General features: G+C 42.9%; 4 protein-coding genes across 5 annotated transcripts in view; 2 read left to right on the top strand and 2 right to left on the bottom strand.

Annotated features, from left to right (window-relative positions):
• bmper (BMP binding endothelial regulator) overlaps nucleotides 1–11946 on the top strand; it is a 28652-nt gene extending 16706 nt beyond the window's left edge. The window contains exons 4-16 of the mRNA XM_071470940.1: nucleotides 1102–1184; nucleotides 1383–1473; nucleotides 1795–1877; nucleotides 2595–2694; nucleotides 3219–3328; nucleotides 3554–3688; nucleotides 4026–4130; nucleotides 7497–7542; nucleotides 8272–8435; nucleotides 8983–9184; nucleotides 9568–9910; nucleotides 10266–10396; nucleotides 10778–11946. Coding sequence (XP_071327041.1) covers nucleotides 1102–1184; nucleotides 1383–1473; nucleotides 1795–1877; nucleotides 2595–2694; nucleotides 3219–3328; nucleotides 3554–3688; nucleotides 4026–4130; nucleotides 7497–7542; nucleotides 8272–8435; nucleotides 8983–9184; nucleotides 9568–9910; nucleotides 10266–10396; nucleotides 10778–10959 — 1775 coding nt within the window. The 3' untranslated portion in view covers nucleotides 10960–11946. The remainder of the gene's footprint in view (nucleotides 1–1101; nucleotides 1185–1382; nucleotides 1474–1794; nucleotides 1878–2594; nucleotides 2695–3218; nucleotides 3329–3553; nucleotides 3689–4025; nucleotides 4131–7496; nucleotides 7543–8271; nucleotides 8436–8982; nucleotides 9185–9567; nucleotides 9911–10265; nucleotides 10397–10777) is intronic.
• eaf1 (ELL associated factor 1) lies at nucleotides 10833–19161 on the bottom strand. Of its 2 annotated transcripts, XM_071470943.1 has the most exons (7): nucleotides 18895–19161; nucleotides 18125–18219; nucleotides 17838–17974; nucleotides 17409–17581; nucleotides 16986–17207; nucleotides 16818–16878; nucleotides 10833–10969 (listed from the first exon to the last, which is right to left on the bottom strand). In XM_071470943.1, exons 1-6 carry the CDS (start codon nucleotides 18995–18997, stop codon nucleotides 16829–16831), a joined length of 780 nt encoding a protein of 259 aa, XP_071327044.1. In that variant the 5' UTR covers nucleotides 18998–19161; the 3' UTR covers nucleotides 10833–10969; nucleotides 16818–16828. The 2 variants fall into 2 exon arrangements, with proteins under 2 accessions (XP_071327044.1, XP_071327043.1); XM_071470942.1 differs by lacking the exon at nucleotides 10833–10969 and having other exon boundaries at nucleotides 12417–16878; nucleotides 18895–19159.
• Nucleotides 19162–19182: 21 nt separating this feature from the next.
• Nucleotides 19183–22646, top strand: mettl6 (methyltransferase 6, methylcytidine). The gene is made up of 5 exons (XM_071470941.1): nucleotides 19183–19902; nucleotides 20122–20256; nucleotides 20462–20632; nucleotides 20888–21029; nucleotides 21370–22646. The coding sequence occupies exons 1-5, from the start codon at nucleotides 19588–19590 to the stop codon at nucleotides 21522–21524; spliced, it is 918 nt and encodes a 305-aa protein (XP_071327042.1). The 5' UTR covers nucleotides 19183–19587; the 3' UTR covers nucleotides 21525–22646.
• Nucleotides 22647–23964: 1318 nt separating this feature from the next.
• On the bottom strand, nucleotides 23965–26342 carry LOC139613627 (uncharacterized). The gene is made up of 3 exons (XM_071470431.1): nucleotides 26021–26342; nucleotides 24557–24889; nucleotides 23965–24229 (listed from the first exon to the last, which is right to left on the bottom strand). Exons 1-3 carry the CDS (start codon nucleotides 26088–26090, stop codon nucleotides 24213–24215), a joined length of 420 nt encoding a protein of 139 aa, XP_071326532.1. The 5' UTR covers nucleotides 26091–26342; the 3' UTR covers nucleotides 23965–24212.
• Nucleotides 26343–26385: the final 43 nt, after the last annotated feature.

The raw sequence follows: 26385 nt of genomic DNA, 5'->3' as shown, positions 1-26385 counted from the left end.
AACAAAGTCCCACCCACTTCAAACCAGTGAGATGAGTTCAAACAAAAACACAAATACACAAATCCTTCATGTAAAATAATCACAACTGTTCAAACATATGAGACTTCATCACTCACTGTAGGAATCTGATGAAGAAAGATTTAAAAACACTTGGTTTTACCTGCCACCACATTTTAAAATGAATCCAGGGCTCGAAGACGCCTATTATCGTACACTGTGAGCAGGATGAGGGTCTCTGTGGGATCTCTGGCCGTCTAATCTGATCTCTGTTCTCTAAGAGGCCATACGTCGTCCTCAGCCGTCGCGCCACATCACAGGGTTCGATTTACAGTGAGGGAAGCAGTGACTGTGATCGGGTTTCATTGTATGGAAAGTTAAACATTGATCTGAGGCCACTTACTGTAAAATGGGATGAAATGAATAGGCTATTCATTTAGTGCTGAGTGGACGGGTCAGTGGGTGTGGAGTTACTGAGCAGCTGCAAGGTGTGTGTTTCTAAAAGTGAGAGATTAGTGTGTGTGTGAAATTCATCCCCAAAGCAGTTTATGAAATATTCTTTAAAATAGAGTTTATACGTCCAAATCTCACAGGGCTTCAGTCACAAGAATGACTTGACTTGGAGCTGACTGCTGTATTATTAATTAGTAATAATTAATAGTGAATTATTAGGTCTTAGAATTTAAAGGTCCAATTAGAAAAATATAAAGCATATTTATGAATATTTTCATATTAACAATGAATCAAATGACTGATTGTCACTGGTAGCATCAAACCCATGGACTCTGCAGCTCCCTTTAGCTCCACAGAGGACTTTAGTGACTTTCAGCTCATAGTTTTGGTTTTATGGCACTTTAACGGTACAGTTCAGTCTCAGCTCTGTCACAGAGCTTCACTTCCAGCTGAAGGCAACTGATTTCAGCATAAAAGCTCTAAAAATCCACTGTCCTCTACCTTTTATACTTTTTTTATTTTCATTTATTTTAAATTTAATTTTCAAATTGTTGATGTTTTTGATGTAACATTAACATTTTGAGTGAAAAACAAAAAAAATAAAGAGGAAATGAAAAAGCCCGTCTCACATTATGACTGTATCTTTCTCAGGTTGCATGCTGGATGGACGATCCTACAACAGCTCAGTGTCCTGGACCACCTCCACCAAACCCTGCGTGACCCGACGATGCCAGGTGTGTGTGTGTGTGTGTGTGTGTGTGTGTGTGTGTGTGTGTGTGTGTGTGTATGTGTGTGTGTGTGTGTGTGTATGTATACAGTCAGTGGTTGATACCAAAAAAAATGGAAGAACAAAATACAGGACAGACGGAGGCACAACAGCCATATTTACAGTTAAAAAAGTAAAGAACTGATTTCCCTCCTGGTTGTGACAGGAAGGTGTCATCACCGAGGCAGAGGTGCAGTGTGTCGTCCACTGCAAGAATCCCAAGATCCACCCAAAGAAGTGCTGTCCCACATGCCCAGGTGAGAACAAATCTCATTTTCTCATAGATTTTTAAGAAAATAACAAACAGCTTTTAATGTTGGCTTTGTTTAGAATTAAATTCTCCTCAGCTCTTCAGCTGAGACAAAACTAAAACTACAGGTTATAAATAATCACAGCAGCCTCAGAAACATAGACACTCTGCTCTGTGTCGTTTTATTAACCAGCTTTTGTGCAGTGGCCAACTTGTAAAATTCTTAATTTCCAAACAAAATTCTTCCAACTTGTTGAAATGAGGTGAAAATGCTGCAGGTGAGGAGACACGTGTGTCAGTGTGTTGTGTGTCTCTTCTCCTCCTGCAGGTTGTATCTTTGAGGGTCGTCTGTACAAAGAGAAGGAGGAGTTCAGTCCAGAGGGCAAACCCTGCATCAAGTGCACCTGCACCGTAAGTGTACACACACACACACACACACACACACAGTTGTGTTTATATTTCCACTTGTGTGAGTGTGTGTCTTTTGAATAAGTTGAGTTGTGGAGTCTCCCCCCCCTACACAAACAAACCCTACAGGTACGTCCATTAACACATTACAGCATTAATGTGCTGGCACATAGTTTGGTCAACCTGCAGGCTTGTTAACACATATACAGACGTACAGAGGGGTCACAGAGGAAGATGATGTTGCAATATTGTGCAGATGTGTGTTATTTGTGTCGTCCTCTGTCTCTGTGACTGTTCAAGCAAACATTTGTTGTTCATATGACAAAGGAACAGGACATGAAACCCTCCAAACTGACTGAAAGGTTTATTTTATTTAATTTTCACTGTGTTTACACAGTTCATTAAAGTTGAATTAAAGTGGAACCATAACTGTTCTTGTGGGTGTTTCACATGAAGCCGAGACGTGATGCAATGAGCTGCATGTTTAGAAAAACAAATGTTTGTGGTTTAAAGTTAAATTAATTTGTGTGAAGCCTGCAAACCACCAAACATCCTGCACATGTCAAACATGACAAACATGCGTGTAAATCTAATGACGTTTCATTTTGTCCCTTGGAGCAGGAGGTTTTTCCTCCAGGGCGCCGTGAAGCTAATGGTCCTAAAAAGAATCAACATGAAGGAAGATCAATATGTTAATTAAACTGTGCTGTGTTGTTCCAGGGGGGGCGGACTCTCTGCATGAAGGAGGTGTGTCCTGTCCTGTCCTGCCCTGCCCACCTGACCCACACCCCTCCCGGGCAGTGCTGTCCCAGATGTCTTGGTAAAACCTTTTGGACCTGTCACCTGTCTGGAGATGATGACGTGTTAGGAAAACAGTTATAAGTGAAATGATTGTTAGATTCATTTTACAGCATGATCTTTTTAAATTGTAACTAATTCTCAAACGATGACATCATTTTCCTCATAAAATTACAGATTTGTCTCATAATATTATGACTTTTAATGTTTTGACTGTTGGTCAAGACAGCAAAACATCTCACATCTCCCTGCTGCAATCTCCATCTTTACATTTACATCTTTACTGAGTCAAACTTCAACAGTCAAAGACTCAGTGGAGCAAACTAACGCACATATTTATAAAGCAAAAACAAGTCGCTTATTTCAGATTATTGAGACCAGGAGCTCAGGGGGACAAATCAGTGCCTGCAGACTATTTGAAGCTAGTTAACTAAACAAAGTTGTGTCCATCCTGCTCCTTTCTCCTCACTTCACACTATTAACTGTAGGTAAATACGTCATGCAAGTTAAAATATATCGTATGTCTGACTCTGTCTCCTCCTCCAGGTCAGAGGAAGGTGTTCGATCTGTCTTTAGGAAGCTGCCTGTTCCACAGTGAGGTCTATGAGAACGGCACTTGCTTCATACACGACAACTGCACCACCTGCACCTGCAAGGTACCAGAACAGAAACCAGCTGGAGTCACTGAGTGTCCCGCTCATAATTATTAACGCAACAAAAACATGTTCATCACAGTTTAATCCACGATTTATGGAGAAAAACTTTCCAGTTTAACATGAGGTTATAAATAAAGTTTGATGATGATATCACCTCATTAAAAAATCCTAAATCTTTTTTTCTTGGAGTCTCATCCATGGCCGATGCCATCTTCTTCTTCCCAGGATTCAACAGTGGTGTGCAAGAAGCGGTGCTCACGGCCGGGGAGTTGCCAGGGCAACCAGTGTTGTGACGAGTGTTTGTCCTACGTGAAGGTGGAGGAGGTGAAGTACTGCAGAGTCCGGAACAAGATCTACAGGGTGAGGGAAGATACAGGAGGGAGGGATGGATGGATGCACAGACAGATGAATGGATGAATGGATGGACAATCAGATGAATGGATGTATGAATGGGTGAATGGATGGATGGACAGACAGATGAATGGGTGAATGGATGTATGAATGGGTGAATGGATGGACGGACAGACAGATGAATGAGTGAATGGATGGATGCACAGACAGATGAATGGATGAATGGGTGGATGGATGGATGGACAGTCAGGTGGATGAGTGAATGGATGGACAGTCAGATGAATGGATGAATGGATGGATGAATGGATGGATGCGTCCTGACCACGTTGTGTTTCCTCTCCTGCAGGAAGGAGACATGTGGTCGTCCGTTAACTGCACTCTCTGCGCCTGTGTCAAAGGAAGCGTGGAGTGTCGGCCCAAACACTGTGTTCCAATCACCAGCTGCCCCTCTGTGAGTGACAGGCCCCACAGCCAATCACCAGCCTGTATTCTATTTGCACAGTTTACGCGATGATGTTGGAGCTAAACCTCAAAGCCAGCGAGTCTGTCTCTGTCACTCTTCTTTATCTGCTCTTCTCTCTGTGTGTGAGCACTTTATAGCCCATGACTAACTCCGTCATTCTCACTTCACACGCGTGACGTCCTGATTTACTGACAGAGCTGCCATAACCCATCCCCTCTAATTTAACCGTTTCACCTAAAAAAACACTGTGTGAACCAAGAAGCTGAGAGACACAAGACTTTAGACTTTAAGATGTTCCCAGTCATCATGTCCTCCTCAGATCTAAATCATTTTTTTTGTTTACAACACGTTTGTACATATTTTCATGAATATGTCTGGATGATTTCTGACAGAGCTCTTTATATCGTCCTTGTGCATTTCAGAGATGACTGTGATACATGTTATTAGCACGTCAGCTTCCTGCAGGTGATCGGTGTCCTGCTGCAGGATCAAACTGTCCCTCTTCAGCGAGGGTTCCTCTCTACAGTGGGAAGCTGTTGTTTTACACGTTAGCTGTCTGTCACGCAGCAGAGACAGAGGCATTAGTTGTCAAACGCTCTGGGAAACTGCTGCGGGAGGAAGGTTTTGCGCTGTGTTCACCTGTCGCAGAGGTCACCAGGGGGTCATCTGTCTGCTGCTGGGTGATGGAGTGGATTCCTGGCATACCGCCGGCCGCTGGCGGTCACACAGTCAAAGGCAGTGTCAGCGTTGGTCCAAGTTCACACGCTTCCAGCAGTTACAACAAGCCCTCACCTGTTGTTAGTGGTCGGAGCAGGCGGCGGTCGGGTGATGTAGGTGGTCTGCAGTGAGGGCTGTCTCCAGCGACTGGTTTAAAGTATTTGAATAATATTTTGAAACAGTCTGGTTGTTTATGTCAGATTTCATATTTCTTTTTAAAAACTTAGTCAGTGTTGATGAGATGAGATGAACTGAAAACAACTTACAGCTTAGAAACATCAAAGGTTTAAGTTGTTGGAGCTGCTACATCAATCATGACGTTAAATTTTCAGACCAAATTATTTTATGTTGTTTTTCTGAAAGTTCTCAAACCTTAAACTAAACTCAACTTTGTGTCTCATTAATGATGCTGAGCTGAAGAAACAGCAGCTCATGTCAACAGCTCGTTCTCACAGGAGAACAAAGTTAAGATTTTGACATCTTTAAACTTGTAGATGTTTTAGATTAGAATGAAAATATATTAATGAAGACGAGCGTTTTCTTCATCTTTTACGTTTTTCAAATTAAAGGCACAGAGTTATTATTGCACCTCTGCAGAGCTGGAGTCAGGTGTTTAACTGATCTTAGAGAAAACACTGGAAACAGGTAGAAACAACCTTTAAAGCCAAACAGTAAACAAGTGAAGACACATGCAGTGAGGTGTGTGGACTCCTCTACCTGGACGCTCACCTGGTCTGATTATATAAACCTGTGCTCAGCTGTTCTCTCTCCCCTGCTGCTTCCACCTTTGAGGGTTTGTAGCGTTTGGTTTGTCTGAGGTTCACTTCTCTTCAGCTCATGTGTGACCTCCTCTCTCTCTTTGTCCGACCTCGAGCTGGGTCGTGATGAACTGAATCAGGTGTTTGGTAAAACTCTGGAGCTGAAGAGATGCAGCACTTGCTGTGTCCACCGTGTTCATGAGAGGAGTGGATATGAACAGTGTTGTTGTTTTTAAGATCTTGTAAGTTAAACCTGTGGTAGATCGAAGCTCATGAGTTTCAAAGATAAAAATATCAATGAAGATAATAGTGTTTTCTTTCTCTTTTATGGTTTTCAAATTAAAAGCGTAGTTCAACATTTCAGGAAATACACTTAATCACTTTCTTGCCAAGAGTAAATGACTGTGACGTAAATGACGTGTTGAAAAACTGAAGACCTTTCACTGGTTTTGAAATAAGATCAAAGCTGTGTCCATTTGTTGATCAGTATCGGCGTGTTTAGCAGCATTTTTCACATTTTCACATGTCACAGTGGGACAAGTACAGAACTCGGTGTAACTATAAGAAATAAAATCATGTCTCACTGGAACACTTGAATAGAAGAAATTTTATCATTAAAATCTGATATTTTTCAAAATGTCTGCTGTGAAAAAAAGGTCCTTTAATAGCTTTTAATTAATTATTTGATGAGATTAACAATTGGATACTAAAAGTCTTTTGTCTCTGGGGTCGAGGTGCAAAAGAAATGAAGGATACGATGGACAATAACAGAAAACACAGCAGACAAACAGATGAGCCTGAAGAGCCAGTTACAGTTTCCTAAAGCCGACAACAGGATGTGGCATCTGGCATCACACACCTGTCCCCAGTAATGATGAGCGTGACTCTCATACAGGGGTCAGCTGGTCATCTCACACACACACACACACACACACACACACACACGCTCTCCCATGCCGTCATCCTGCGGTCAGCGGCAGGTCGGCGGAGTGTGTTTGTGCGTCCCTTTGGAGACAGTGTGTCTGCGAATAGGCTTTTGTCTGTGTGACGTTTGAGTGACAGCAAAGAAGAGGTTCCCTATATTTAGGCCCCTGAAAACCAATCTCTGTCACTGTGTGTGTGTGTGTGTGTGTGTGTGTCAAAAGGCAGCCCTCTTCAAAGAGAGAGAGAGAGTGCCCTTTGTGCAGAGGTTAGGACTCTGGAGTGTGTATGGAGAACGTCTGTATGTGATGACAGACGAGCTGCGTGTGTGTGTGTCAGCCAATGAAGGGCTTCCCTGAGGCAACAAAAAGTAGGTGTGTGAAAGAGTCCTCTGATCTGCTGCACTTCTGATGGAAGTTGAAACATACTGTACACACACACACACACACACACACAGATTCCTGTTACAGGCAGAGTTCAGCAGTTGAAGTCGGAGTATCGGTGTCTTTGTGGTTGTCCTGGTTCGACTGTGAGCTTGTCACAACGGGAACTTTTCCTCCGTTTCTCTCTTTCATTACATTTCTTTTCCATCAGTGTGAATGAAAACAGAAGTGTTACCTTTGTTACCTGCGTCAACAACATGTGGAAAAGCAGAAACTGTTCCAGCTGCTGGAATAGTTAAGCTTTTGAGTGTTTTTCCATGATGCTCTGTATCTGTTCCTCTCAGTGATCTAAATATTCGTGCATGTTTCTCTCTCTGTCTCTGGCCTCTGCTCCTCCTCAGTTTACTGTAAATTTATTTCTTGTAGTTTCTTCAGCTGCTTCTGGTTGGCCTGTGATGCATTCGGTCAACATGTCTTGTCACTTCCCATAATCAGGTGTTCTGTCATGTTTCTGTAAGCTGTCTAATCCCTGTGAGAGTTATCAACACTGAGCGTCTGTGCTTTGTCTCTCGCAGAATAAGATCCTGAACAGAACCGGCTGCTGTCCAGTTTGCACTGAAAGTGAGTAAGTCCCTCTCAGCTCTCCAGCATCCTCTTCTCCAGAGTCCTTACACGACTTTAATGATTAAATCTTGAATTTGAAGCCTGAAAAAGTCTCCAAATACCTTCGATATAAACATGCAGCTGTGAAACTGGTTATTGTTTGATTCAGTGATGTGTAGTAAGTAGTCACATTAACAATGGGCTTTCTTAAAGTGGAAGCAGAACCTACTCCAGCTTCATCTGAGCGTTTCCCATGAACCAGTCCAGACTGTGGTTTGCCCTCGGGTCATTTTGTTCTGGTTTTTGGCTGCGAACTGCAGCAAAAAAATCCCCAAAATGTCTGTAAATGCACCATTTCATCACTTCAAAGACTTTCTAACCTCACGTCTTCATGATGCAGAGTTAGTTTAGTTGCTAAAACAGAGGTTTTACCACACCACAGATCATATTCCCACCTCTGTGTCAGCTCGGATTAGTGCCACATTTTTCACCTTTTATGATAAATTATCCATTTGCAGCCGGCTGTCAGGCAGCAACGTGCAGTTTCCTTTTCAAACTGTCTCCTGTTGTCCTGGGACAGAGACAGGGACGTGCTGCTGTCCCACTGCTGGGACTTGAAGCCATCCAAGTTCAAACACCATCTATTTTTCCAAAACTAATTTTGCTTTGGTCGTTCTTTCCCAGATTTCAACACTTACATCATCTCTCTCTCTCTCTCTCTCTCTGTCTCTCTCTCGCTCTCTGCAGAGCCTGGTGTATGCACAGTGTTTGGTGACCCTCACTACAACACCTTCGACGGCAGGACCTTTAACTTTCAGGGAACTTGTCAGTACGTTCTGACTCGTGACTGTGGCGGTGTGCCCACCGGGAGCCCGGGAAATAACATCAACAGCCCAGACTCCAGCTTCACCGTACGAGACGCTTCAGTTCAGACATTTCACAACCTGTAAAGAAAAGCACCAACATGTTGGAGAAACAGTTTTGTTTGCTGTCTCACTGAAACTTGATGAAATATTAGATTTCAGTTTGATAGTTAGCGGAGCTGCTAGCAGGGGGAAACTGCTAACCTCTGAGAAAACAGTGAATTCTCTTTTTTAACACCCAGGAATCAGCTGGGTCTTGTTCAGATGTAGGGTGATGATGACAGCAGAACTTCCCACTGACAGTAAACACATTTTGCACCAGTCTCTGCTCAGTTTTCTCTGCTGCATGTTCGTTCTACCTGTGGAGGAGTTCTTGTTGTTTCCCCCAGCTTTTAGTCTCGGTGCTAAGCTAGGCTAAAAGGATTTTTACAGAAATATGGGAGTATTCATTTAAACCAGTGAACCACTGCTCGACATGAGGAGACCGTCTCTCTAAACAACATCCTGCTGTCTAATTCTTAACCTGAATTTTAGTTGAAATAAAATGAAGAACTGTGACCGACCTTCACCGTTACTCTCCATCACTTCCTCCCAGGTGCTGGTGAAGAACGACGCCCGGCGGACTCGCTCCTTCTCCTGGACTCAGTCGGTGGAGGTGAGGCTGGGAGGGTTGATCCTCAGCCTGCACCAGCACCTGACGGTCCGGAGGAACGGCTCCCGCATCGCCCTGCCCTACCACGGCCCCGGGGTGCACATCGACCTGGACGGATATCTGCTGAAACTCACCACCATAGCAGGTAAACACTCTGCACTCTGAGAGGATGAAGAGATGAAGACCAAGATCGTCCTTAAATATGATCCTGTTTAATTTACTGATCACTTAAAACTGTTTTTACATTTGAAAGCAAACAGCTGCATTTACATTTACAATAATGTTAAGTTGAAAGATTTAAACTGTCAGTGTGACTGATAATCAATATATTGATTCTTTTACATGGATTATAATCTAGAGTCTGTACTTTTCAATTGATATTTAAAGCATAGTGCAAGTGTAAACCTAATGAATCCAGTCGTCATTGGTTTTTTAACTGTGTAATTATTCAGACTGCTCACTCTGTGTCTGTTCATTAAAGAAGCGTTTGCAGTTGAAAGCTTAAGTTTTGTTTCCCTCCACCCGCAGGTCTGGAGATCACCTGGGACGGTGACAGTTTTGTGGAGGTTGTAGCAGCTCCCCACCTGCGCGGGCGCCTCTGCGGCCTCTGTGGCAACTACAATGGCCACAAGCGCGACGACACCATGGGAGGCGACGGACAGTTCAAGTTCGATGTGGACGAGTTTGCAGAGTCGTGGCGAGTCGAGGGAAACGAGGTTTGCTCCCAGCAGCCCCCGCCTCGCCGGCCAACGCCCTTCCTGTGTCCTGGCAGCGTTAAGGTCAAGTTCCGCGCTCACCGGGAGTGTCAGAAGATAAAGTCGTGGGAGTTTCAGAAGTGCCACCGTGTGGTTGACTTCGCTCCGTTCTATAGGTGAGGACCAAGAGGGAGGCTGCAAGCTGTGTGTGCTGTAAGGATGAATCCAGATGTGTTGTGAAAGTGCTTCTGTTCTAGTCCCGTTCCAGGTGTTAACATGATGAATGGACACTTCTGATACCAAGTGATGACACAACAGCCCACACCTGTCCAAAAAACCACTAAAAATCTGTCACTTCTTTAAACGAATGGCTTTTATCATCAGTCTACACTTGTCTTTATTGTTAATTGACAATAAATCAACACTCAGATGAACTCATTTGGATTTATCTATGGTTCTGATTAATCCCATTAATATAAACTACCTTCTGTCCAAAAACCTAAACTAACCCAACAACCCTGTCCTCTGCAGGTCGTGTGTGACCGACATGTGTGAGTGTCCGGTCCATAAAAACTGCTACTGCGAGTCCTTCATCGCCTACAGCCGAGCCTGCGAGCGGGAGGGAGCACCCGTCCTGTGGAGGCCCGACACGGCCTGTATGGGTGAGTGACAGCAGAGTGACCCAATCACAGTGTCACACCGTAGGAGAAGTCAAAGACAGGTGTAATGTAAAATGATCTCACAGACCACAGATCACTTTTCATCTGACGTTTTGGTTATCCACCAAATCAGCTTCTAAATAAATTCAAAGCAAAATAATTAGATTCAGTAGTTGACATGTATCTGGATGGTTTACAATCCTGAAACTGCAAAAAAACTACATTTGAACTTTGTGTGAATATCCTCCCACATCAAACTGTACAGTTCAAATAAATCATACAACAGTTTAAACAGGATCCTCTGTCAGTATCTGAAGCTCAGTGACAGCGGATCAACTTTTTACTTGAACTGTTGACAGTGGCCTTTTCTCCTCCCTCCATCAGCCACCCAGTGTAAACACGGAGCCGTGTACGACACCTGCGGCCCGGGCTGCACCAAAACCTGCGATAACTGGAACGAGATCGGACCGTGCCACAAGCCCTGCGTGGCCGGCTGCCACTGTCCCGCCAACCTGGTGCTGTTCCAGGGACGCTGCATCAAACCCATATCCTGCCCCGGACGGTGACCCTCGTGACCTGGGTGGGAGGGGAGATTAGGTGAGGGAGGGACATTTAGTTTCAAAATTAAAAAGGGCCAAACTTGCCGAGAAGAGTTTGGGAGGACACTTAAGGGTCTAAAGTCGACAGATCGGATGCCACAAGGTACTCAGGGTCCATATCTTAGCAAGGAAGCGTTGCTGCAGTGATGCCACGGCGATGGACCGAAGGGAGACTCTGTGGGACGGGAGGCTGATCCTCACCCTGCCTCTTGTTTGATCACGTACTGTTACAATACCAGTCACCGCCACAGGAGGCGCTAATGTCAGTCTTCTAGGAAAAGAACTAAACTCCAGAGACAGAGCTCAGGGGCCCTACTGGAGATTTTAAGATATTCACTATCTGAGGAAAAGTTCCACATGCTGCTGTGGACCGTCAGGAAACGATTGGGGCCACTGGACTCGTGTCAGAGCCAACATGGCGCCCGAGTTTCTCTCACAGACACTCTACAGCGGGAAACTGAGCATCTGCACGTGAGACTCAAAGCAGAAAAACTCTGATGCATCATATCAAACTGTCCTTGTGATCCCCTCTTCCATCATTTCATACTGTAAGCTAACCAGATTTATATGAAAGACAGACAGCTTTTATATTATTATTGTTCTAATTATTATTATTATTATTATTATTATTCGTTGTTGATGTTGTTAATTTATATATCAGTCAAATGACACGTCGTAGCAAGAGCCAGAATCATGAATATAATTGAGTTATAAATGATCTAAAGGGAAACAAAAGCTATTTATGTATTTGTAGTGTACTTTTGTGTTACTGTTTGAAGAGAAATGCCCAAATGTGACTCAGTTGTTGCACCATCGCAGGGAAAAAAGTACTGTATTGTGTTGTGCTCCAGTGTACAGGTTGTTGTGGTTAGTATCAAACTGAAGGTGTTCATCCAGGCGTATGTTTCACTTGACGATAATTATTTAAGACCAGCAATATAATCTTTTATCCAAGTTCACTGTGGACTGATGTCTTTGCTCTTTAAAGGCTCGAAACCTTCAAGAACTGCAGAAGAAGAAGGTCTGACCTGAAGGTTGCTGGTTCAAATCCCCAGAATAAGATTTACCAGGCAGAAAAAAGAACCATTGTAATGAACAACATTATGTTTATTTGGCTTTTTTCTGTTCTCTGTTTCTGTCCAGTTTTTATCCTTTCAAGTCTCTAAAAATAATTCATATTAACCAACCTGACAGAGGGAAATCAGCCGTCAACTGAGCAGCTGCCACTGATGAGCGGCTTCAAGGAAACATAGCTTCACCTTTAATGCAAAAAAAGGAAACTTTGAACATTCAATTAAAGTTTTCCAGTTGTAAAACAAAGTGAAGCTGGATTCCTGCTGCACTGTTGCCTCTTCAACGTCACAGACTAAAGGAATAAGAAAAAAAAGACAATTCTCACAATAAAGGGCTAAAACCATTTTAAATCCATTTGCACACTTTTAATACACTTTTAAACATATTTCACATAAACATCACTAAAACAAAAACTTTACAACTGAAGCATCAAATACAACAGAGACCATTAGACAACAGAGCTGTGTTTGAGGAGGAATACCAGGGTGGGAAGCGTCCACCTGGGGGGGGGGGGGGGGCGACTTGTTCCAACAATTCACCGTCCACTTCAAGTGAATGTGGAGAAACTCATCTGACAGACACTTCATTTCTCACACAAAGAAGAAATACTTAAACAGCAACTAGTAATCTGAGGAGCAGATATCTGACTGACGGCGGCTGCAGTCTTCGTGCTGTGTGTTCTGTCACTGACTGGTGTCGTCAGGCCTCTGATAACTTACAATCATCTCTGTTCTGTTCTGTGCATTAATGAAGCGAAGCTGAACTTCAGCTGAAGACACTTCTGAGGAAACAGCTATGATACAAAACACCAACAGCTCCAGTTACACCACGTCAACTGAATTCAACACTTAAGGGTAACTGAGGAGTTTCATTCCAAAATTCTCACATGAATATTAAAGATTCATATGATATTCACTACTGAATATTTAAAATGTAGATGATAATGTTCTCTAATAAAAGGGTCTTAATGTAGCAGAACATCTAATAGGAGCAGATGTCCAATAAATGATGCAGGTATTAGAGACTGATAAAGATACTTTTGGATATAAGCAGCCAATAAAATAAATTGTAGTGTATGTTTAGACCCCCCAGTCCTGGGAAGAGGTCCAGTTAGGTAAAAAGTAAAAACACCTGTGGGAGTGTGACATGGATGAGCAGGGGATTCGAGAAATTCACTGAAGCCATAGAAGAAGTGTCTGAAGTAAGTCTCTATTTACTACCTAGTGCACTGTATTTACTGCCTGCCACTGCCTGAAATGTACACACCTCATACTGTAGTTCCCTTAAAAGTTCCCACAAACAAAAATCCTAGGATCAATGGTATGGACATTGCTTTCAGGTAACAATCCTGTGGTCCTTCTCGTTTTATAGCTGCAAACATTAATGTTCTGCGACTGACTCAAAGTGATAAATTAAGAGTTTCAATTCAGTTTACAGCTCCTCATCGAGTAGAGGTGTCAGCTGCAGATGAGTGAAGGAGTGAAGTTAAACATGTGAAGAGTGAGCTGTTCGCAGTCTGTGGGCAGCTGTATTGATTAAAACTGGACCACGCAGTCTCTGTTCCCTCAGACGTGTGAGAAAGAAAACTGAAAAAAAACAAGGCCGATTGATTTATTACAGAACTAACAGGATAATTGTGAATATTTCTATGATGCCGAGCATGTGCCTGCATTTTCCAGAAGCTCCTTCATCATAACAATTAAAACCAAATACATTTAAGACGTCTTTTGGTCTCTAACTACAGACTGGTTGTCTACTTCATAAGGACAGAACATCCCTTTAAATTAGACCATTTCATAATTTCAAAACTTTTTACCAGTTGATTATTAACCTTGAATTTTGCACTGATCAGGGTGAAAAATACAAACACTCCTCTGTAAAAATGACAGTTTGGTTATTTTGTAATGAAACTCTTCAGCCGTGTTTTTGTGTGTTAACAATAATACACCGTTCGACCTTTACTAAAAGATTTCCATCAGCACCACCAGCTCCAGCAGATAGATGGAGAACCATCACTGACTTTACTGGTTCACAAACACAAACAGTCTCAGACCAAAGCAAAACTAAATGAACACAGACACAGTGACACAGTGACACTGCTGAAGTCCCTGCTCTCTGCACAGGCTGAGGGGCAGAGCAGCTCTTTGGCATTTTCAGTAAACAACACATTCACCTTCATTTTCTAGCTGAAATGCTGTAAGGCATGGAATAGTACTGTGGTGTTGGTATTTCATGAAAAGTCTGGATCAAAAATAAAATTCTCTGAATAAAATGACACGACTGATAAAACAAACTTGAATGAATAGTGGCCATTTTAAAAAAAAAAACAAGTACAGGAAAATAAAGCTCTTTGGAGGAAATTTGTTTTCCCTTTTTCAACTTTTATAGTTAACTCTAATTACCTGTCTGATTAACTCTAACTGATTAATGACTGTGATTGATTTAAAGTAATAGTTCAGGTTATTTGACGGGAGGTTGTGACGTAGTGATCTAAAGGCCGTGTCACCTGTGGTAGGTTCAGATCACTGCGCTCCAGGTTCAGAGAAGCTGTGGACGGGGACAGTTATCTAAAAACATGCCCACAGGAAAAGGCTAATATCATTTGATATAAACGCTATATTTGGAATATTTTTCCTGCTATATCTTGCCATCAAACAGCATTTTCCTTTGGAACTGCATTTTGTCACCCATTGAACTGCCGTCTTCCTACTCCAGCACACAGCTCTGTCTAACTTATCATTGCGCGCTGTTGAGAAAATGTAGTTCCAAAGGAAAATGCTGTTTGACGGCAAGATATAGTGTGAAAAATATTCCAAATATAACGTACACTTAAACTGACAGTGGTGTTTTCTGTGGGTATTGTTTAAGTGGCTAAAACACGTCTGTTCTGCTGTCCCAGCCCCAGCAGCACAGGGGCTCCTGGCCGGTGTGGTCTGACGGCAGGTATCAGTAACCCTCTGAGGCACTGACACTGGTCACTCTGTGAATCAGCTGATGATTTTTTTTCTACATTTGAAATAGTTGATTGATCAGATGAGCGAGAGGATGAAATGACTGATGGCTGAAGCGTTTTTAAGTCTTTTCATCTTAACATGAGAGCCGAAGTAACATGAGCAGGTCTCTGTTAGCTGAATACCACCTTAACAAGTCCTCCTCTGTTAGACAGGGCAGGAAACCTACACCGAGACCTCTCATTGTTTTCAGCTCTGCAGTCTCAGACAGTTTGAGTTTGTTCAGCTCTCATCAGCAGCTGCAGCTCAGACAGGGAGAGTGGCTGCTGGAGAAGGCCGAGCATCAAGCAGCTCCAGAGGTAGATGTTCTCTCAGCTCAGGTTAGAGAGGAGACCGGAGCTGAGAGGAGACTTGACTTCAGATTCAACTGTTTCCCTAATTTCTGCCCCCCAGTGGTAAAAACAATCTCTACATGCGGATTTAAACATTGCGTCCCAACTCCAGATTGCAGGTATTGTACTATGTGGTCCAATATACCGACACACCAAACTTCAGATTTCTTTAAAGTTATGTCACAAAATGAAAAGTTTGAACTCAGCTCACATCAGAGTGAAATCAGAACTTCAGAGCGACAACCTGACAAAAATCCTCTCTAATTAGATGAACTGTTAAAAACTAAAAAAAACAAGACCTCTTGGTCAACAAATCTCACAAAAGACCAAAACCAGCAATGAATTGACTCAAGTACTGAGTCTACAGTCTGCTACACAGCCTGATGTCTATTATTCCTGGAAATTGTTGTCCAGAAACTATTACAGAAAACCATCAGTGTGAGACTGTTCATGTTCCACACACACACCACTAGAGTAGCAAATGTGGATTAATCCGCTGCTGAAAATAGTCCCCAACAAACTATTTCCTCTTGTTTGAGTAGCATTTGCTAAAAGCTACAGATGTTTTAAGAACTCACTGTATTTTTAAAAAAGGAAACTATATCCTGAGACTTGTTTTTAAAGATTTGCCTCTCCAGTCGGAACAGGTGAGCTCGGTGCTGAGTCTCAGGGGCAGGGCAGAGAAGTCAATCAGCACTGGGAGACCAACGCATTGTTGGTCTTGGTCTTTTTGTGGGAATCACTGACAATAAGGAAAATACAACCAGCAGCTATATCCTGAAAATCAGCTGACATTAGGTTGATGTTGGTCACAACCTTCTTTGAGATTCATTTTTAAAATGAGCAGCAAAGAGTTTAAAACTATAACAAAGAAGCACTGCTCCACACTGGTCTCAACACTCACTGGATTAGCAGATGATAAAATGGATGAGTTTTTGTCTTGATTTGTTGCTCATGTGCAGGCAGCACAGGATCTGCCAGGACCTTCTCTGATAAACCAGGGGAGACACCGAGGAGTGATATTAATCTCTTCCTCGTGTTAACACGAAGACACAACCCAACAAAAACAAATGATACAAGTAGATAAAACTAGCTGCTCTAAGTACAGAAAATATGTATGTGCACTCTAATATATAATCTTCCAAACCTCTCAAGTAAAAGTTTCTTTTTCCTAAAGTTTTGCTATACAAAACAAAATATACATCTAATAAAAATACACTCTTAAAGTTCCAGGCTGGCCAGCTTTAAGGATATACTAAAATAAAAGAAAATAAAAAATACAGTCAACCCAAGATATACAGCTGGGGTCAGCTACCACAGCAAAGGGACAAGTGAACCAGGAGGAGGAGGAGGAGGAGGAAGAGGGGGAGGAGGAGGGTGGGGAGTGTGGGCAGAGAAAGAGACTGACCAGCAGAGAAGTCAGTCATCATCGCTGTCGCTGCCTGATTCGCTGAGCTGGAGGTCATTTCCTGTGAGGAAGAAGAAGATTCTTAAAATAATATAAATTAAACTGGATTAACAGCAGTACAGAGGATGAACCCCTGCATGAAACACACTGTAACCCTGAGGTACTCACTGAGCGTGTTCATCAGCTGGTTGTTGCCCTGCTGCCGGTCGGCTCCTCCGTTGGCCATGGGGTGGCGGGTGGGCGAGGTCTGACTGAGCGGCCGCAGGGCATCGTGCTCGCCGTCGCTGCTGCTGCTGTCGTCGCCGCTCCCTGAGGCGCTGGCTGAGTCAGAGGAGCTGCTGCTGCCGCTGCTGCTCATCTGTTCTATCACCTCCACCTCCGCTCGCAGCTCTGCCAACAGCACAGGTTAACACTGAATCCACAGATGGAGACACTGTTCTCAAGTTTCATCTTCCAATTTTTGGTTAATTTCTAAATATCTGTGAAATCAGCAGATTTGTAATAAAAACAACAGCATACGTTCTGTGTGTTATGATTATAGCTGGATAGAGTTTGTCTGTTCTATCACAGGCTGTGGCTGAACCTCCTCACCTCTTTTTATGTCGTCAAGCTGGGGCTCTGGGGAGGGGTTATCCTTCGACGGGGAAGGGGATGTCTTAACCCCGGCTCCGGGCTTGGTGGGGGCCCGGAACTGAGAGCTGGGCTGGCTGGACCGGACCGACTGCTGTTCGATTCGAGCCTGGATCTTACTGCTGCCCTCTGCCCTGAAACACACACAGCAGATGTACCTGCTATTAGTCCTCTCTGATCTCTAGTAATCCTGCTTCATTTTTCTGGTGTTTTATTTGATAAAAAAAGATTTATTTGTGGGTTTAAGAACCAAAAACCATCTCAGTGTAGTTTTACATCTCCTCTCTCAGGCTTCTCTCTGCAGCTCTAGTAACAACAGGTCAGTCAGCCAATCAGAGGAGAGGGTCTGAGCCTCTCTCACAACATGTTTTCATTGCTTTGACCTCTCACCTGGTTTTCTTGACCTGGATGCTGCTGCTCAGCTTCTCCAGTACAAATTCCCCGGTGTCATGGTTGATGATGAGCACACAGTCCTTCTGGTACGGCCGCTTGTTTCCTTTGAACACCGTCATGGGAGGCGTGGAGCCCTGAAAGAAGAACAGTTCATCTAAACAGGTTCCATTTATGTTTGCCTTACCAGACCATGTGGTATGAATGGTGAATGGTGTGTTTGTCAGAATTACTCATTATAAATGAGCCAGTAGTTGTCTTGCTGCAGTGCTGTTCAGCAGTTTTACCGGAATGTGAGGTAACGTGATGGTAACTTCGTCTCCTTTGCCCACTTGTAGCTCTCCCTCACAGCTCGTGTCGATAGATGCTGGTTTGAAGTCATCTGCAAAAGGACACAAATGTTTTAATAAGGATAAAAGAAAGTGTGAGCACACTGTGCACTGAGAGGGACAAAAACAAACACTGATGAACAAACTATGCCACGAATTGTTTCTAATTCACCTCAAACATACAGACAGTTCTGTTAACTAGCCACCCCCTCCTCTGCCAGTCCTGATCTGAGTTCTGAGCCATCTATAGTCTGCGTGGATATGATTTGTTGTCCTGATTAACAAGACAGAGTTTCTGAGTGCAACGGGCCCTTTTTTCATACCAATTACACAAAACCATCTCATAAAATATAAAGGTTTTTTTTCTATACTCTATCCAAAACTAGCCCTTCTTCATGCGCTTTTCAGTAGAGAAAAACTTGAACATAGCCAGGGCGCAGGGCTAACGGCCGCAGTGCAGTTTACCCTCCTTCCTCTAAGCAACAGTGTTAATAAAACTAATATTGATCAACTGTATCACAGGAAGTTCAAGTTGGTTAAAATTTTGAAAGCAGTGGGTGTAACGATATTTTCTATGCAAATGAACCAATGTTCTTATGCACATAATTGGCCGGGTTGTGCAACAGACAGCCTCCCGCCCATGTGTGCGGGATGACCCCGCACAGCAGTCTAACGCCGTGCGGCAGCTTTCTTTAAGTCTCTACGAATGCTTGTGTCCACACACTCACATCTGATGGTGTGAAAAGAAGACTTTGGCCTCTTCTCGAAGCTTTCTCCGAGCTTCAGAACATGCTCCTCTTTGTCCAGCAGCGGATTCGTGCTCCCGTTCATGTCTCCGTTTGTTTTAAAGCGTTTGAAACCCACATGTATCTGCGGTGATCCGAAGAGCCCTGATGCGCCCGATAACTTACAGGAAGTCTAAATCCCAAACCAACTATGAGACAAAGTTAGCCTGCTGTGGCTAACATTTAGCAAAACATCCCTTTCGTCACTGGGCCACACCTCTTCCGCTTTTGGTCCGGCTGTGAAATGTGACGTTAGAAATTCTAACGTTTCAATCAAATTGAAAAAAACCGTTCACAAATGACCTACGCGTCAAATCAGATAATTTAAATTTTCATATTATATGTGTTTTTATTCAGCAGGTACCGAGCAGTGATAATGTTGACACCTCACGGTACGAAGCGGAACTAATTGTAATCGCTACACGGATGAATTTAATTAACGGACAAGATGGACGCAAATTGTGTAAAGATGTAGCCAGTCGCAAGATTTTTTTTTAAATTAAGTAAGTAGTTTTAGCACCTTTTGTCGTCTAAGTATCTGAGGTTGATGAGCACATATGATAAGTTTACTTCCCTTTAAATTAACGACTCAGCAGAAACAATTAGGAAGCAAAACCCTTGTTTTTTAAAAGCAGCATGGCGCTGTTAAAAAGTGAAAGTTTCCCTGGTGATATTAACTTAACGCCACCTCAGGAAGAAGTGGGGCCGAAAGACGAAACGCCCCCATGTGTCCCAGGGCAAACCAAAACCTCCACCGCCAGAGCTCTAACTCAGGAGGAGCTGGAGAGACTCGGCGGGGAACGGGCCCTGGTGTCCGGCTTCAAGCAGATGAAGCTGGAGAAAGAAGCTCAGAAAAACTGGGACTTGTTTTACAAAAGAAACACAACAAACTTCTTCAAGGACAGACACTGGACGACCAGAGAGTTTGAGGAGCTCAAAGCGTGCAGAGAGGTGAGGAAGAACTTTAAGTCCCAAGAAATAATTTTTATTCATTCAACTCCACTTTTGATGGCGTTATTTTTAGATGTGGTGAAGTAATAAGTTGTGTATTTGTCATTGCTGCATGTGTGGTAAAATAGTAAAAACTCTAGGTGGGGTTACACATGAATGAAATGGTGAGCTGATATTGTGGCAGTCTGTTAGTTCAGTCTCTTTCTTCAATGGTTTCAGTTTGAGTCACAGAGGCTGGTGCTGCTGGAGGCCGGCTGCGGTGTGGGAAACTGCATCTTCCCGCTGCTTGAAGACGACCTCAACATCTTTGTTTATGCCTGTGACTTCTCGCCACGAGCTGTTGAATTTGTCAAAGTAAGATATCTCCATCGTTATCTATGAATCATCTTTTTCTGTTGTTACTTTTGTAGGTCAGCTAAGCTCCAGGCTGTTAATTTAGTAACACCAAATTATCTAATTATTTGCAGCTTTCTTTCAGAACCTCTGTAATAGTGAAAGTAGTGAAAATGGCAAGAAAAACAGCAGTTACTCACACAGATAAAAAATTCTCTGTTTACAGCAAAACCCTCTGTACTGCCCTGAGCGCTGCTGTGCCTTCCAGTGTGACTTAACCAGAGATGACCTGAGGACACATGTGCCAGAGAGCAGTGTGGACGTCGTCACCCTCATCTTTGTCCTGTCGGCCGTCCATCCTGACAAGATGAAACAGGCTTTAGAGAACATCAGCAGGGTGAGAGCAGAAACAGACGGGTGATGGGAAGACTCAGTGCAGGCTTCCTTTCATTTGGTTTGACATTTCTTCTTCACTTTGGCGATTTTCTTCTCCCTAAACACAATCATTTACATACGTCCCTAATATGCACAGAGTCCAGTGTGAGTAGACAGAAAGGTAAATACACTGATGGACTGACATGACGGTTTTTAATGTAGCTGCTGGAGGTGGCAGTTACAGCAGTAAATGGTGTAACTTATGTGTGGCTTTAAGGTACTGAAGCCCGGAGGCATCGTCCTGTTTAGGGACTACGGCCTCTACGACCACGCCATGCTCCGATTTAAAGCCGGCAGCAAGCTGGGGGAGAACTTCTATGTACGGCAAGATGGAACCAGGTCATACTTCTTCTCTAAAGGTCAGTAAATTACTTTAGTTTGTTTGTGTCTGAAGATAGATAGATAGATAGATAGATAGATAGATTCCCATAGTGTGAATATAGTATAAAGTGAGCAACTCACTGCAAGTTCTTGATTTTAATTCTTCAGAGGTTCATCTAGTTATCATGGGACATAATATTGCTCTTTGTACTGAAACAACAATTTGAAAAGGATTCTGAGATTCCCTACAAACCTTAAGTGTTTGTGTTTGTGGAGTCTTTACTCATATTTTGTCCTTTCTCGACACAGCAGGAAACACCTTCAACTTCCCTCTGTGTGTGGTTCCATTCCTCTAAAGCTCCTTTCATCTGCTTTCAGAGTTTCTGGCCGAGCTCTTTGAGGAGACAGGCTTCCAGTGTGTTGTTAACGACTACGTCCTGAGAGAGACGGTCAACAAGAAGGAGGGGCTTTGTGTTCCCAGGGTGTTCCTCCAGAGCAAATTCACCAAGCGGAGCCAATCAGACAGTTCCTGATGTCACTTTGCCTTTGACTGCCACCTCTTAAATCTCCAGGGGCGGAGAAAGATAAGACTGAAATGTCCAGCTGACACTGGATGGCAGATGATCCTTGGGGGATTTGGCACCCCAGTAGTGACCATAAGGCGGCTTGAATTGTTCACACCACGTGGGAGATGCAGGTGGGTAAGATAGGTTAATAATACCTCTGTCTAATAAGTGAAAAAGGCTCACTGACACATTTGAGCTGCTCCTTGGCCAACACATGAAGACAGTGCTCGTACTGGGATGGAAACATGGAACTGTATAAACGTGTGGTACACAAATGCCAACAAGAGCTAGATAGTTCAGAGAGTCCTGAGCTGGGTGAATAATGAACAGTCACATTTCATGGCCTTTGTCAGACTTTGCTCAGTTGCCTTCAAACTTTTTTCTCCTGTGAGCCAACAGGTATTTTTGTTGCCTCCAGTATACGTTTCTCTGCCCCATATTCCCCCTGATGCCAAGTTCATATGATGATTTCAGGATTTTAATTTTGTGTAAATTCATTTTAATGTTTTTCACCATCTATATTGCAGAGAAAAAACTGCAGTGTGTCTCTTAAATTGTGCTGTCAACATTAACACATTACACATGAACATCCTGACTTTTAAAAAATAAAGCGTCTTAAAGCGTCTTAACATCAACAGGAAGCGTTGCTGTTATTTTACATTTTCTATACAGGAGGACCAGTTGTCAGTTCAATGGCTGCTGATAATTCACACATATGTTAGATGAATCTTGACCGACTAAGAGACAAGTATATTCAGTGTAAAGAACAATGGAACAGTCCTTGAATGTCTCATCTTATCCAGTTTGACATTACACAAGTCATCCAGAGGAGGACGGTGTTGGTGCGGTTAAACTCCCACGGAAAATGATGGTCAGTGGTTTCAAGCTTTGTTGGTGAACTTCCTGTACAGTCTGTGTGAAACACAAGGTGTAACAAGTGCTGTATTGCAACTTAAAACGTGTTAACAGTGGTGTGAACATCTGTCTGCCATGCGGATAAAACCTGTGTTTTATTGGATTTTTGTTTCTATAACAAACTCCTGAAAGCAAAGTTTTATAATAAACAATAAATATTCACTTTCATATAAACGGTCTCATTGCTCTTGTTTGATGTGACCCAACTTGAAATAGCATCATTCTCACTCTTTGGCCCTGTTCACACCTGCTTTAAAACGGATCTCACTTCCCCACTTCATATGCAAATAAACAGGCATGCGGTATTTTTTTTTTAGCCAATCAGACAGACAGGTCTGTTGTCAATGCGCCTGTGTGTGTGAGAGAGAGAGAGAGAGAGAGAGAGAGAGAGAGCGAGAGAGAGAGCGAATCAATGCATTGCTGACAGCTCTACAACAACATATGGTTTTATCCATTAGAAACAGTAAAATATTTGCGGTTTATTATAAAACAGTGATGGGACTGTAGCAGACGGTCCTTCAGTGTGGTCAGGACACAGTCACGTCTACACTGCTAAAAGAATGTGGCCACGTGTGGTCCAGACCACCTCTGAATGTGGTCAGAGCGATCAGATCTCGGATGAGTCCTGATGCGTCCTGGATCACTCAGGACAGATGTTAATACCAGGTCTGAACAGGGCCTTGGGTTTGGGTATACATTTAATTATAGTTCTACCACAGGTGATCTGAATTGGGGGGGGGGGGTAATTTATGATGGCTTTTCCACAGCGGAAATCAAAACGTTTAGTGAACGAGGTGAATGTGACTAAGACTCCTATTAGTTTCTTAGTTTACAATCAGAGATAACACAGCATGCAAAGACTGTAAATATATATATATATATATATATATATATATATATGTGTGTGTGTGTGTGTTTAGGCTGATTCTGCTGCTTTGGCTCTAACAGATGTGGCTTTGTCATCTTGTGGGTTTGTCGACCCTCAGAAAACGGCAGCAGGAAGGAAACTGAATGAGAGCAGACTGCACTGTGCTGCAGCCTCGAGGCTAATTTATGCTGCTGACGATTGATCTGGGTTTTCACACTGTGTCTCTGATCAGTATCTGCACAGGCAGACCAGCAGGTACCTGAAGGTTTGTTCAACCTTGAAGCTTTGTTGCAGAAGTTTTTCAGCCCTCACTTCAGAAATGAACGCAGGGCTTTGTTTCCTAACACAATCCTGACAGTCCACTGCCATGGAAATTATATTTCCAAATTGCTTTATATTATTTTGACTTTATTTTGACAGAGAACCATTTCATGTTGGAAATCCTGTCTTTGTCCCGATGTAAATTAAAACTGGACGATGTTTCATACCTCTGACACGACCACTAAATGTCACCTAGCAACAAAACCTAACTATGGGTCATAGTAACCTGCTGACAGACGACCTGTGGGCTCATTTTTTCCTGTTAAAGCTTGGGTCAAAAAGAACAGGAAGAAATACTGTAAATAAGCTTTAATTTCATATTTAATGGACGGTGAAGACGTGTCAGTGTACGTACAGTAGAAGAGTAAGAAAATGTAAACGTTCACCAACGTACATGTATCATTAGCTGTCGAGGCTAACATCTTAAAGCAAGGACACAGGGTCATATAGTAGATGATGAAAAGTCAATATACACAAAAAAGACATTGCTTTGTGAAACCTGGTGAACTCGACTTGTTGGAGCACTTTAATCCTTTGAGGACAGAGCCATCTCACTCAGGTGATCTACCTACAGGAGAACGAAACAGCAGAACGAGGCATCAGAAAATGTTCAGAAAAACTTCATTTTGCATTTACCTGACAAACCACCTCAAGAAGGAATGTTTCTTGGGTGTATGTGAAAAAAGTCATGGTAATTCATTCACTGATTGTTGAGATATTGCTCTTTGGACCAGAGTGGTGAAGACTTGCTTTTGTTAAGTTTACAAAACTGTACCCATGAGTAATTGTCAATTATAATGTCAAAACACTTCCCTACTTTACTTCCAAGAAGACACAAAAATCTACAGTTAAAATGATAAAAGTTAGTGATTTTCCTCATTGATCACGACCATACCTCTGACAGTGAGCCTGATGAAATGTCCCATTGCACTCGCTCCTTTCTCACACTGAGCCTTGCATTGAAATTCACCGTTGTCCTCTCTTGTCAGTTGTAGAATCTCTGTCACGACCTGTCTGCGCCTCATGCTGCCAGCGGTCTCTGTCTCGTTGACCGTGGTGAGGTACTTGCGGGGGTCGGTCAGCTCAGCACCTTGTTTGGAGGTATGACACCATACGACGTGAACCAGGCCACATTGCTCTAAGTCATAGTTTGCCTCGCAGGATAGTTTGACGGATGAGCCTCTGGCAAGAGCCATGCTTTTCTGTTGGTAACGGACCACTAAGATATCTAGAACACAAAGGAAACAACAAAATAGTTATAAGTATGTTTCACCCTCGTTTTAGTCCTAGAAACTCACTGATTCACTTTTAATAGCTTAAAGGAATAGCTTGACATTTTGGGAAATACACTGATTTGCTTTCTCGCCGAGTCTTAGAAGAGAAGCTTGACACCAGTCACGTACTCATCTGGTGACTATACATCTGCATCTATTATCCGGTTAGCTTAGCTCAGTATGAAAAGGAGGAAACGGCTCGCCTGGCTTTGTTCAAAGACGAAAATCCATGTACTAGCACCTTTTTTACTAATCAACACAAAAACTGAAAGAGTGAAAACCCCAGCTACGTGCTGTACATCTTCATGGCCAGAAATAGAAGCTTCCTGTTGTCATTGTCAGGTTGCCATTCGCCCTCATCTCACGCAGAATACACCTGCTATATAAACACTGTTGAAGTAACTTCTAACATGAAAACAAAAAAGGAGCAAATCTGTTTTATTGTTAGCGGGGAAATTATGATCACATTTCCCTCCTCATTGCTTTCATCAGCTATTTCTAACACCCAGCACAGCTGCTTGGACATCAAAACGAAAACAAGCAGAAAACTAGAATCACCACCTTGTGGTTGTTTCCTCCACCTACCAGTTTTTGCAGAACATTATGATGAAGTGACCTCGACCTTTGACATTGGACCACCAAAATCTATTAAGTTCATCTCTGAGCCCAAGTGAATGTTTGTGCCAAACTAGAAGAAGTTCCCTCAAGGTGTTACTGAGATATCAGGTTCACAAGAATGGAACAGATGAACTGGCAGACGAATAAGCACATTAACAACACAATCCAACACAATGATATACAACTCTACAAGGTTTGAGCATCAAAATATCAAATATCAAATACTATACTTATAACTCCAGGCTTGTTTTCCCTTCAGCCGCCACTGTATTAACAGAAAAACTGATTTTAAAAAGCTAAGCTAGTTCAGATGAGACTTGACATCTGTGTACTTTGGTCTACTGTTTGATCAGAACTGAGGTGTTACTTGTGTCTTCTGAGGTTTTCTCCTGACACTGACACTATCTCGTATCAAGAAAACAAAGAATGTGTGTGAGAAACCCAGAAATCAAAAGCTGTTTACTGACCTGTGTCCTCAGCAGACGACACACACAAAGTCACCAACAACAGCAGCACAGGTCCAGTAAACCGAGTCATTATCCAAGACACACTCTGGCCGTTTACACACAAGAGAATGTGAGGACTCAACACGAGTTAGAAATGGCGGAGACCAGCTGAAAGTGTCACCACACTCATTTACTGATGTCCCATTTGCTGCACATGTGAGCGTGTCGCTAATGTGTGGGTGGAGGATGCATCTCTCTGCTGTTTCCGTTCTCTCTGAAAACTAGAACCTTACCACTTTCTTTTCAGCTTTTTATAGGGGCTCAATTTTTGAGTTTTCAATGATAACGTGTTTATTTTGTCTTTAATGTGATCCTACATATCACTA

Source organism: Trachinotus anak, unplaced genomic scaffold, assembly GCF_046630095.1.
Source record: "Trachinotus anak isolate AG129_WGS33_773 ecotype Australia unplaced genomic scaffold, CSIRO_AGI_Tana_v1 ptg000032l, whole genome shotgun sequence".
NCBI lineage: Eukaryota > Metazoa > Chordata > Actinopteri > Carangiformes > Carangidae > Trachinotus > Trachinotus anak.
This window is presented reverse-complemented; position numbering and strand designations above follow the sequence as displayed.

Excerpts from the sequence above, each read along its gene's own strand:
- eaf1 (XM_071470943.1), bottom strand. The coding sequence starts at position 18,997 with ATGAACGGGAGCACGAATCCGCTGCTGGACAAAGAGGAGCATGTTCTG. Across the intron at positions 17,975-18,124 it reads TCACGTTACCTCACATTCCG|GGCTCCACGCCTCCCATGAC; the intron begins GTAAAACTGCTG and ends TTCTTCTTTCAG. Across the intron at positions 16,879-16,985 it reads CCAGCTGATGAACACGCTCA|GAAATGACCTCCAGCTCAGC; the intron begins GTGAGTACCTCA and ends TCTTCCTCACAG.
- LOC139613627 (XM_071470431.1), bottom strand. The coding sequence starts at position 26,090 with ATGACTCGGTTTACTGGACCTGTGCTGCTGTTGTTGGTGACTTTGTGT. Across the intron at positions 24,890-26,020 it reads GTCGTCTGCTGAGGACACAG|ATATCTTAGTGGTCCGTTAC; the intron begins GTCAGTAAACAG and ends TTTGTGTTCTAG.
- mettl6 (XM_071470941.1), top strand. The coding sequence starts at position 19,588 with ATGGCGCTGTTAAAAAGTGAAAGTTTCCCTGGTGATATTAACTTAACG. Across the intron at positions 20,257-20,461 it reads GAGCTGTTGAATTTGTCAAA|CAAAACCCTCTGTACTGCCC; the intron begins GTAAGATATCTC and ends CTCTGTTTACAG. Across the intron at positions 20,633-20,887 it reads CTTTAGAGAACATCAGCAGG|GTACTGAAGCCCGGAGGCAT; the intron begins GTGAGAGCAGAA and ends TGTGGCTTTAAG.